At 42.8% G+C, this 12,182-nt stretch overlaps 2 protein-coding genes across 2 annotated transcripts; both read right to left on the reverse strand.

Annotated features, from left to right (window-relative positions):
• Positions 1-1,412: 1,412 nt before the first annotated feature.
• On the reverse strand, positions 1,413-3,219 carry LOC138897917 (uncharacterized). The gene is made up of 3 exons (XM_070183942.1): positions 2,805-3,219; positions 2,573-2,639; positions 1,413-1,515 (listed from the first exon to the last, which is right to left on the reverse strand). Exons 1-3 carry the CDS (start codon positions 3,217-3,219, stop codon positions 1,413-1,415), a joined length of 585 nt encoding a protein of 194 aa, XP_070040043.1.
• Positions 3,220-4,471: 1,252 nt separating this feature from the next.
• Positions 4,472-4,918, reverse strand: LOC138897918 (uncharacterized mitochondrial protein AtMg00860-like). Its single transcript, XM_070183943.1, has one exon. The coding sequence runs from the start codon at positions 4,916-4,918 to the stop codon at positions 4,472-4,474; it is 447 nt and encodes a 148-aa protein (XP_070040044.1).
• Positions 4,919-12,182: the final 7,264 nt, after the last annotated feature.

Raw genomic sequence — 12,182 nt, forward strand, 5'->3', positions numbered from 1 at the left:
GGTCTGAGCTGCAACAACACTGGATAGGTCAGACAACTTTGCAGTAGTTGTCTGCATCCAGTTGTTGAGACTCGCCAGCGTATGGGAGACTCGCAGCACATAGAGTGGATAAGTTGAGGAGGAAGGCACTGATACCGATGCTCATGGCCCTGAAGGATGGAGGTGGTGGCATGGCAGCTGTCTCGGTGGATGGCCCGACTGTTGTGGAAGGCACGGAAGTTGTAGAAGGCATAGCAGCAGAATCTGCAACTACCACTGATGGCTTATTAGACTGGCCTACGGTAGTAGTCGACTTACTCTTGTTTTTCGAGTTACTTGGGTCCTTCAGATAGTACCAGGAGAAGGGTTGCTTAGCCCTTACCTTCGTATCAAAGCTCTTGGGCTCTACCCCTACATCCGTGAGATACTCAATGATAGTGTTGGGATACGGATAAGAGCTTTCACCCTGCCTGACAACCAGAGACATGTTGGCCGGCATGATGGCACCCGTATTAATTGGGTACCCGGCCATGATAGATGCAACTAAGATTGTCCGGGGGATTGGAAGGTTGTTTGCATTCCGTCTTGGGTCTATGTGACTACATACAAATGTTTGCCACCCGTTTGCTTCAATGTTGAGGGTATTACGCAGAATAGGAACCCCTACTGTGATCCATGGTGGTGGTGGTCCTGGAGCTGCCAGTATCTCAGCTAGCTAAGGGCGAGCTGCATCACCAAGTGCGAACTTCTATAAATACTGCACCGGCTCCATATCCTCGAACTCTAAATAAGTATTCAGGGTGCTCTGATCAAATCGTACTTTCAAGTTCTGCACCTTAGTCACCTTCTTGATGTGCGCCACATTGGCATAGAACTCCCAGACTAAGTGCTTCTTGGCATCCAATACGCTTTTCGTGAACCATTTCCACCCTTTTCTTTCCCGAAATTGTCTTAACACATTCGGGTTGTATCTATCCAGATCTTTCAACACAAACTGCCGCTCAAGAGTGAGCGATCTCTACGGCCACCACTCTTGGAACCTATTGAATGTAGTCAGGTTCACAAACCTATCTTTTCAAACTTCCTTCTTCTTTGACCTCTCTAGGCCTGTAACTCTGGTATTACCCCCCCCTCTCCCCCCCGACCGTCATCCGGAATATCATCATCATCATCAACTGTGACTGGTGCGGTGGGGGCATGAGTAGATTAGGGCTCCGTAGACTGACTGTTTCCTTCTGATCCCTCAAAATTACTCTTAGAAGAGGTAGGCTCGTCTCTTAGTCGGTATCTGTCCAGGGGAATTTGTGGCTGTGATGGCACAACAGGCTACCTTTGCACTGCGTCACCCTTCGATGCTTCCCTAGAAGGGGCATATGAACTTGATTCGGAGGGCTCTGGTTGTCTACCTCGTCCTATTGTTGCCTTCTTACTAATCACTCTTTGCACGGAGAGTGGTAGGGTACCCCTGCCTCGGCCTCGGGAGGGTTCACCCCTCCCTTTGGAAGTGTCACCACATCCTCTTGATCTAACCATTTTCTGCAATACATAGCAACATGAGTCAGTTAAAGTTCAAAAATAGACTATAAAACAGTTGCAGATAAAACAGTGGGCAAGAGGGGGAAGTGCGGTCCGCACAATTTTAAGTGCGGCCACAGACTGCCTTGTGCGGACCGCACAATTTTGAAGTGCGGACCGCACAATTATGAGTGCGGCCGCACAATTCCAGGTCTATTAAAACCAGTTCTCTGAAGTTTGGATATACGGTCGCACAAATATTTTTACGGCCGCAGATCATTTTCTGCGGACCGCACAATTTTGAGTGCGGTCCGCACATTGAATGCATGGACTTGCCCTAAAACTAAGGATCTGCGGACCGCACAATTTCATGTGCGGCCGCACAATTCAAAATTATAGGGCACTGAACTTAGATTTTTTCAATTTTTTGCACAATTTAGACATGGTAATGGCAAAATAGACACGATACATGATTTTCCCAACCCCCAATGAGTACATATGAAATTACCCACACAATTTTAAGCACACATGATGAATCATCTCACATTTAGGCCTAAAAATAACTATATTAATTAAGAACAAAAATTAAGAAAATTTTGAAAAATTTAAACACGAATTGAACATACTAGTGATGAAGGATGCAGGGGAGAATCTAGGATGATGAAATGAGTGTGATGTTTGAAACAATTTTTGTGTACTGTGCTTGCTTTGGTGTTACGAGTTCAAAGTGCGTAAAGTTTGGAACAGTGAGAGGAGGGCCTATTTATAGGTCAAAATGTGCAGCTGAGTGCGGCCGCACAATTTTGTGTGCGGTCCACACTCTTTACCTGGTCCCTCTGAAGATCTGTGGTCCGCAAAAAATTGGGTGCGGCTGCAGATATTTGTGCGGACCGCACAATTTCAAGTGCGGCTGCAGATTGGCCAATTTTCTGCAATTTCAAACTTCAGAGAGTTGCATTTTTGGGTCTCCAGTTGTGCAACCGCACAAAGAATTGTGCGGCCGCAAACTCCTTTCTGTTGTGGCATACAAGATTGTGCGGTCTGCACTTTTTCAACACTTAGCCATTTTTTCGAGCACAGTTCGTGCAAAGCACACTCATTCCTGCAATTCACTTCAAAACCAGTTAGCACAAAACAGAACCTATCTAAAAAGAAGAAAAGGAGAAATAAAAAGAAACATGAGTTGCCTCCCAAGAAGCGCCTCATCTAACATCGTGGCACGACGCAGATTACCATCAATCACTTGAAATAAATTAATGCCACGACGTGGCCATCATTAACTTTTCCAAGATAATGCTTCACCCGGTGACCATTGACTCTAAACACTTCATCATTTTTATTCTTCAAGTCTAATGCACCAAAGGGTGTCACCTTCACAACTTCAAACGGACCACTCCACTTAGACTTTAACTTTCCCGAAAACATCCGTAACCGAGAATTGAACAATAACACAAGATCACCTTCTTTGAACTCCTTGTTCCGGATGTACTTGTTATGGAGGTACTTTATCTTCTCCTTGTATAAGGAAGAACTTGTATATGCATGGTACCGGAATTCATCAAGCTCATTCAATTGTGCCACCCTCAGGTTAGCGGCGACATCCCACTCAAGATTAAGCTTCTTCAATGCCCATATAGCCTTGTGCTCAAGTTCCACCGGAAGGTGACAAGCTTTCCCGAACACCAACCGGTATGGAGATATCCCAATTGGTGTTTTGTAAGCCATCCTATAAGCCCATAGAGCATAATCAAATTTCTTCGACCAATCCGTCCGGTTGGCATTCACGGTCATTAACAAAATACTCTTGATCTCCCAGTTGGAGACTTCCACTTGTATGCTTGCTTGAGGATGATAGGGGGTCGAGACTTTGTGAGTGACACCATACTTGGTGAGTAAGGTATCAAAAGTTTTGTTGCAAAAGTGCGATCCCCCATCACTTATAATGGCCCTTGGAGTGCCAAATCTTATAAAGATATTCTTTTTCAAAAATGCCACAACACTTCGAGCTTCATTGCTGGGTAGAGCAACGGCCTCAATCCACTTTGACACATAGTCCACAGCTACCAAAATATATGTGTTCCCACAGGAGCTTACGAACTGTCCCATGAAATTAATCCCCCACACATCAAAAATGTCAATTTCCAAGATGGGGGTGAGGGGCATCTCATTTTTCTTAGAAATCCCACCAGCCCTTTGACATTCATCACAACGCTTGACTAGATCACTAGCGTCCTTGTAGAGGGTACCCCAATAGAATCCACAACTCAACACTTTTGTCGTCGTTCTCGCTCCACCATGGTGACCACCATATGGTGAAGAGTGGCAAGCCTCAAGAATTTTCACTTGTTCTTCCTTCGGCACACATCGTCGAATCATACCATTGGTACAAATCCAGAAGAGATATGGTTCATCCCAATAATAGTCAAGGCAATCCCGTTTGAGCCTCTTCCTTTGGTTTGAAGAGAACTCATTCAGTACAAATACCACTCATAAGATAATTTGCTAAGTCGGCGAACCATGGCATCTCAGTCATTGAAATGGCTAGAAGTTGCTCGTCGGGGAAGGAGTCATTAATATCAAGGTCGTCATGTGGCCTCCCCTCCTCCTCCAAGCGAGATAAGTGGTCTGTCACTTGGTTTTCACTGCCTTTGCGGTTTTGGATTTCGAGATCGAACTCTTGCAATAAAAGCACCCACCGCATTAACCTCGCATTTGAATCCTTTTTGCTCATTAGGTACAGAAGCACCGCATGATCGGTGTGGACAATTACCTTTGTACCCATCAAGTACGGGCGAAACTTCTCCATAGCAAAGACAATAGCAAAGAGCTCTTTTTCGGTTACCGTGTAATTGACTTGGGCATTGTTTATAGTCTTACTAGCATAGTAGACCGTATGGAAGATTTTATTGATACGTTGCCCCAAAAATGCTCCGACCGCCACATCACTTGCGCCACACATGAGCTCAAAAGGCAAGCTCTAATTTGGTGCGGTGATAATAGGAGTAGTAGTCAATTTGAACTTAAGAAATTTGAATGCCTTCATGCAATCCTCGATGAAATGGAATTTGGCATCCTTCTCCAAAAGCTTACACAAGGGGTTCACCACTTTGGAAAAATCCTTGATGAAACGGCAATAGAACCTCGCATGACCCAATAAGCCCCTCACTCCCTTCACAGATGTAGGGGGTGGGAGTTTAGAAATCACTTCTATTTTGGCCTTGTCGACCTCAATACCATTCTTTGAAATTTTGTAGCCAAGGACAATGCCTTCCTCGACCATGAAATGACACTTCTCCCAATTGAGCACCATATTTTTCTCCTCACATATTGCCAAGACCTTATTCAAATTTTTCAAGCAATCATCAAAGGAATTCCCAACCACAAAAAAATCATCCATGAAGACCTCAAGAAAATCCTCCACCATGTCGGTAAAGATAGACATCATACACAGTTGAAAAGTTGTTAGTGAATTGCATAACCCAAATGGCATCCGCGAGAATGCGAAAGTACCATAGGGACATGCGACAGTAGTTTTCTCTTGGTCCTCTGGAGTAATAAGAATTTGATTGTAGCCGGAATATCCATCAAGGAAACAATAGAAAGCACGGCAGGGCAACCTATCAAGCATTTGATCAAGGAAGGGAAGTGGTAAATGATCTTTCCTTGTGACTTTGTTGAGCTTGCGATAGTCCATACACACTCTCCACCCGGTCACCGTTCTTGTAGGAATCAACTCGTTCTTATCATTGGTTACCACAGTCATGCCCCCTTTCTTTGGGACACATTGCACCGGAGAGGTCCACGAGCTAGCGGAAATGGGGTAAACAACCCTGACATCCAACCACTTTATGATCTCATTCTTCATCACCTCTTGCATTGCTTCATTTAGTCTTCTTTGATGTTCAATGGAGGGTTTGGAATCCTCCTCCAAAATAATCTTGTGCATGCAAAAGGCGGGGCTTATACCCCGAATATCCGCCAATGTCCATCCGATAGCTTTCTTCCTCTTTTGTAGCACCGCCAAAGTAGAGTCTACCTGCACGTTAGTCAAACAAGAAGAAAGAATAATCAGTAAAGTAGAACACGGGCCAAGGAATTCATACCTGGGATGTGGAGGTAATGGCTTTAACTCCAAAGTGAGAGGCTCCTCGATTGAGGGCTTTTGTTAGAGGAGTCTTCCAGTTTTCAAGATCTAAGGACAATTTGCGGGGTTCATAAGTGTACGACCCCATTCCTTGCAATGCATTCACATATTCCACATAGCAATCCTTCTCATCATCATCATGGTTAAGCAATACGACCTCCAAAGTATCATTAACATTCATCATGGCACTAGCATCATCAACAATCACCTCGGTCACTAAGTCCACAAATGAACAAACTTCATTGCTATTCGGTCGCCTCATAGATTTGCACACATAGAAAAGCACCTTTTCATCACCCACCCGGAAGGTGAGCTCGCCGGCTTCCACATCAATAAGTGCCTTCCCCGTAGCAAGGAAAGGTCTACCCAAAATAATAGGCACCTCATTGTCCACTTCACAATAAAGAATCACAAAGTCTGCCGGGAGGATGAACTTATCAACTCGAATCAACACATCATCAATAATACCCAATGGTATCTTCATAGTACGATCCGCCATTTGTAGCCTTATAGAGGTGGGTCTTGGTTGCCCAATCCCCAACGTTTTAAAAACCGAGTAGGGCATCAAGTTAATACTCGCCCCTAGATCACAAAGAGCTTTGGCAAAGTCGTCGCTTCCAATGGTGCAAGGGATTGTGAAAGCTCCGGAATCTTCCAATTTAGAAGCCATTGAGTGCACAATTACGCTCACTTGATGTGTCATCTTTATAGTCTCACAATTCATCGATATCTTCTTTGCCACCAAATCCTTCATGAACTTTGCATATCTGGGTAATTTCTCCAAAGCCTCAACCAATGGCACATTAATAGATAAGCTCTTCATCATGTTAATGAACTTTTTGAACTGGTTCTAGCTATTTTGCTTGGCAAGCCTTTGAGGGTATGGAGGAGGAGGCCTTGGCATTAGTGCCTTAGCCTTTGACACTACCGGTTCCGATATGTCAACAATGTGTTCCCTAGACAGATTCACTTCTTCTTGAGTATCCTCCATATTTTCATCAATATCAATTCTCCCTTCGTCATTTGCTTGCACCACACTATTTGGAATCTCATCTTCTTGAATCACTTGTTTATCATCCACAATTTTTCTTTGACTTGAGGTGGTTACATCCCCACCTTTTCCACTCCTTATAGTCACGGCCATGGTATGTCTCGTGTTGTTACCACCCTTCGAGTTCACCACCGTGTCACTTGGTAGTGCCCCCTTAGGACGAGTGTTTAAAGCTTGCGAGATTTGCCCTAATTAAACTTCCAAATTATGAATTGAAGTGTTGTGAGTAGCTAGTTGAGCATCGGAGTTAGCATTCTTCTCCATCATTTGTTTAAACATTTTCTCAATTCGCCCCATCTCATTGTTGGGGGGAAGGATAAGGAGGCGAGTTGCTTGGTTCTTGATACATCGGGGGCCTTTGAAAACCTGACCCCCGATTCCCTTGATTATTGTTCCATCCCCCTTGGTTGTTGCCTCCCTAATATCCTTGACTATTGCCACCTCAATTGCTTTGGTTGTTTTGATTGTTCCAATTCCCTTGATTACCTTGAGATCGCCATTGTTGTTGATTCGGTCCTTGAGAGTTGTTTCTTTGCCCTTGGAAGTTGTTCACATATTGAAATTACTCCTCTTGTTCATTGTAAGATTCATCTTGGTCAAACCCACTATCTTCTTGCACATATTGTTCCGCACGGTTTTGCACTCGTTGACCTTTTTGTCTTCGATTGTTCACCATCATATTTACTCCTTCCATTGAATTACTTGCTTAGGACCCTGAACTTGTTAAAGTTGAGCTTTGGCTAATTGATTTATTGTAGTGGTCAACTCGGCAATTGCTTGCCCGTGATCATATAATTCTTTATGTAGGTGAATCACATTTGGATCACCTTGAGGAACATTTGCTCTACTTTTCCATGCCGATGAAGTATCCATCATTTTATCTAAGATCTCACAAGCTTCGACATATGGGGTTGTCATGAAATTTCTACCGGCAAGTTGGTTGACCACGCATTGATTGGTAATATTGATCCCTTTATAGAAAGTTTGTTGAATCATAGCCTCAGTCATGTCATTGTTCGGGCACTCTTTCACCATAGTTCGGTACCTTTCCCATATCTCATGCAAAGGCTTATTGGGTTCTTGTTTTAATGCTAGAATCTCGTCTCTAAGAGTAGCCATATGCCCTGGAGAAAAGAACTTGGAAATAAATTTCTACGCCAATGCATCCCACGTATGGATGGAATGGTTTGGCAACCTTTCTAACCAATCCAAGGCTTTCTCCCATAGTGAGAAAGGAAATAGCCTCAACCTTAAAGCATCCTCGGAGACATTTGTCTGTTTACTCCCCCAGCAAGTGTCCACAAATTCTTTCAAGTGTTTGTACGCATTTTGATTCAGAGCCCCGGTGAAGAATCCCCGTTGCTCTAGCAATGTGAGCATAATATTTGTGATTTGAAAGTTGCCCGCCCTAATGCGGGGCCGGACTATGGCACTTGCATACCCTTCATTCGGCAACTACCGGTGTTGAGCCGCTTTTGGTGGAAGTGGGGGTGGAAGGGGAATATTTTCTTGAGGCGGTCGGCCTCGTCTATTTGCTTGAGATTCAGGAGGAACCTCTTCAACTTGGTCATCTTCCACGTCCACATCCCCCAAAGGCATGTTTCCGAGAGGATCATTGTTGTTGAGAGCCATTGTTTCACCAAAAAGATTAGTAACACGGAAGGAAAAGAAGACAATTCACACACAAAACCAAATATATAGCTAAATCCGTCTTTTATGCTCCCCGGCAACGGCGCCAAAAATTGATCTCGCCCAAATCACACCTCAGTTTGGGGTTGTGAAGCGGTCTATTGCAATAATAATACCCAACTAGGAGTCGGGATCGAATCCACAGGGAGCGTAGATGGGATTATGTATATATTCGGACTAAGCACGTAAAGTGTCTAAGATGCACTTTCACAAACTGTGTTTTGATTCTACTCCTAAATTATGCTACGGTTTGCAAATATAAAGCTAGAGAATAATATTTTTGGTGTTGTTTTTCAAGTTTGTAAAAGATCTAGGGTTGTGACTTCCACCTAGGTGTTTGCCTAACGGGTTGTGGGCTTTAGAGCGGGTTTTGTTGGTCAGAGTGTATTATATCAATCAACACACACTTACCCACTCAATACCTCTCGGTAATAGAGTGGTTTTGCCCAATTTAGCTTTCTCAAGTCCAAATGGGTAATGCACAAAACAGTTGATAAATGCTCCAGTCGGGTTTTACTATCTCTAGATTCAACCCTTTAATTGGGACTATCAATTTCTTGAGTTCATCCCAATTTCTTATTGGCCAAGTTTTCCTAGACTAAGTCTCTCTTTCTCAAGTAGAGACTAAGTCAAATATGCTTGAATCAATGTTTGCAACTATTAATTCTAGTATTATAACAAAAACTATGTTAAATATTACACACCCAACCATAAACAAGCCCTAAATCAAACATCTATTAGGTACCCACACTAGGGTTGGGTCCCAACCCTAGCTAGAAATTTGGCTACTCATAGTGGGTGATGAAGAAAATAAAAAAGAAAAGATGATTAAACTCATATTTAATGATAAATAGATGAAAACCTAATGTAAAATTGACAAGCTATGATAAAGTTTCCTAAAACAGTAAAGAAAAACGGCTACCAACTTTCAGATGTTCAAAACTTAACCTAATTTCATGAAAGTAGTCTATTTATACAAAGCTGGAATTTTTGGACAAAATTGCCTTTTTTGGACAAAATTGCCCTTTAGGAGGTTCTGCGGCCGCACAATTCTGTGTGCGGTCCGCACTTTGTTGTAGCTCTTGACATGAGTGGTTTCTGCGACCGTAAAATTCTGAACTGCTGCCGCACTTCTTGAGTTCTGCGGACCGTACAATTCTGGGTGCGGCTGCACATCTTGAGTTCTGCGGACCGCATATTTTTGGGTGTGGCCGCACATTTGATTTCTGCGGTCGCACAATTATAGTGCGGTCCGCAGATCTTGATTGTCTTGAATTCCCAACTCTCTGAACCTTAACTTCTGCGGCCGCACAATTATTGTGCGGTTCGCACTTTGCATTGCAGCATTGTCAAATTTTCTTCTTGTTCTGCGGCCGCACACAAAATTCTGCGGTCCGCACTTTAACCTTTTTGCTTGATTTTTGTCCTTGTTCAAAATCACTCCTTCTTGAGTGGAATTTTATCACTTTGGCTCATTTTCCAATACTCCTGTAAGTAAGCATATTTCATCAGTTTTCGGGAATACCTTTAAGCATTTTAAAACTAAAACGAAAGTCAAAAGGCGCAAATAAGTAGTCAAAATCCCCACTTATCAGCACACCAGTGTCTGTGACCTCGGGTGTGCACCGAGTCAAATTTCCAGGTCCTACTCTCGAGAATTGGTACCTCCCGTTTTCTGGTTCCCTTCTGTGTGTTAGTTAACTTGTGCCCATTTTAGTTTGCATTAGTTTAGTCATATTAGAAGCGTGACGTAGTTACAACTTGTCCTCTTCCAGTTTGGTCCGTTGCATGTTCTGTGTTAGTAGGTTTCCTTAGTTTGTCATAGGTATAGTGGTTGTGGTCTATGATGGTAAAGTAAGGTCATGTCCTCAGGGTGTGAGGGGAGGGTGGGGCACGGGGTGAGACGGGGGGCAAGGGAGGTAAGCAGATCAAGGGAGCTTGTAGGTTGAGAATTTGGTCATGGAACATAGGTACTTTAACGGGTAAGTCTATAGAGTTGGCGAAGATTCTCCAGATGAGGAAGGTCAATATAGCGTGTGTCAGGGAGATAAGGTGGGTAGGATCTAAGACGAGGGATGTGGACGGGTATAAGCTGTGGTACTTTGGAGTTTTGAAGGGTAAGAGTGGAGTGGGTATTTTGGTGGATAGGGATCTCAGAGAGTCTGTGGTAGAGGTCAGGCGGGTGAATGATAGATTAATGACTATCAAGTTAGAGGTTGGAGATAGGGGTGTTCATGGTTCGGTTTGGGTCGATTTTTTCCTAAAAAGAAACCAAACCAAGTAAGTCGGTTTTTTAAATATTGGAACCAAACCAAACCAATTAAGTGGATTTTTTATAGATTCGGTTTTTGTCGGGTTTTGTCGGTTTTTTGGTTTTTTCGGTTATTTATTGGTTTTTTCTTAAATATAAGGCATACACTGCAAAACGCATATTCCGGCGACTACATTTTCAACGTAACACTATCAAACTAATTGCTCTTTGAGAAATCTATTATTTACCAAGATATATTGATGATAATTGAATCAAATAGTGATGAATAATTTAAGTACTCAATTAAAAATTAATTATTTTTAACATGAAATAAATTCTTGTACTTAGCAAAAGAAAACTACCAATCAAACTAGAATACAAAGAATTAGATTATTATAATAGCAAAGAACTAGACCAAAAATACAAATGACTAATATGTACCATAAAATTTTAGAAATTTTATATAAAAATATACATATATATAGGTGTAATAATAAATTTATATAGCTACTTTTATAGTCGGTTTGGTTCGGTTATTTTTTTTATTAAAATCAAAACCAAACCAAATTTGATCGGTTTTTAAAATTTAAAATCAAAACCAAACCAAACCTAAAAAGTATCGATTTTTTTAGTCGGTTTGGTTCGGTTTTCGGTTTGGTTCGATTTTTCAGTTTTTTATGAACACCCCTAGTCGGAGAGTACACCATCAATGTCGTTAGCGCCTACGCACTGTAAGCGGGCTTGGATAAGGAGGTTAAAAGGTGCTTTTGGGAGGGATTGGATGAGATTGTGCATGGTATTTCGCATGCTGAGAGTTTATTTATAGGAGGGAATTTCAATGGACATATTCTGTCGACTGTGGGCGGCTATGGCAAGGTGTATGGCGACTTCGATTTTGGGGATAGGAACGGAGGAGGTACTTCGCTGTTGGATTCCGCAAAGGCTTTTGAGATAGTGATTGCGAACTCTAGTTTTCAAAAGAGGGATGAGCATTTGTTTACTTTCCAAAGTGCGGTGGTGAAGACGCAAATTGATTATCTCCTCCTCAGGAGGTGTGATAGAAGGCTGTGCAGGGATTGCAAAGTTATACTAGGTAAGACCCTCGCGACGCAATATAGACTCTTGGCGATGGACGTCAGTATCATGATAAAGAGGAAGAAGAGGTTTGTACGAGGTCAATCGAGGATTAGGTGGGGAACCTTGACTAAGGATAAAGCCTAGGAGTTAGGGTGAGGTTATCGGATATAGGAGCCTGAAAGAGTAGTGGGGACGCGAGCTCTATGTAGACGACGATGGCGTGCTGTATAAGGGAGGCAATGAGAGAGGTATTAGGGGTCTCGAAAGGTTACTCTGGCCAGCACAAAGGCGATTGGTGGTGGAATGAAGTGGTCCAAGGTAAAGTGGAAGCGAAGAAAGTGGCATACCTGAAGTTAATAGAGAGCATAAGCGAGGAGGAGAGGAGGAGAGAAGAGCAAATATAGAGGTATAAGGTAGTTAGGAAGGAGGCGAAGTTGGCGATCACAGAGGTTAAGACTGCGGTATTTGGTCATCTA

Source organism: Nicotiana tomentosiformis, chromosome 8 (genome assembly GCF_000390325.3).
Source record: "Nicotiana tomentosiformis chromosome 8, ASM39032v3, whole genome shotgun sequence".
Classification (NCBI taxonomy): domain Eukaryota; kingdom Viridiplantae; phylum Streptophyta; class Magnoliopsida; order Solanales; family Solanaceae; genus Nicotiana; species Nicotiana tomentosiformis.

Bases quoted from the DNA above. Each gene is read 5' to 3' on its own strand.
- LOC138897917 (XM_070183942.1), bottom strand. From the start codon at position 3,219: ATGGCTTACAAAACACCAATTGGGATATCTCCATACCGGTTGGTGTTC. The intron at 2,640-2,804 runs GTCACCGGGTGA...TCTTCTTTTTAG, and splicing joins TGAAGTGTTTAGAGTCAATG to ATAGGTTCTGTTTTGTGCTA. The intron at 1,516-2,572 runs GTGCTCGAAAAA...TATGTATTGCAG, and splicing joins GAGTGTGCTTTGCACGAACT to AAAATGGTTAGATCAAGAGG.
- LOC138897918 (XM_070183943.1), bottom strand. From the start codon at position 4,918: ATGGTGGAGGATTTTCTTGAGGTCTTCATGGATGATTTTTTTGTGGTT.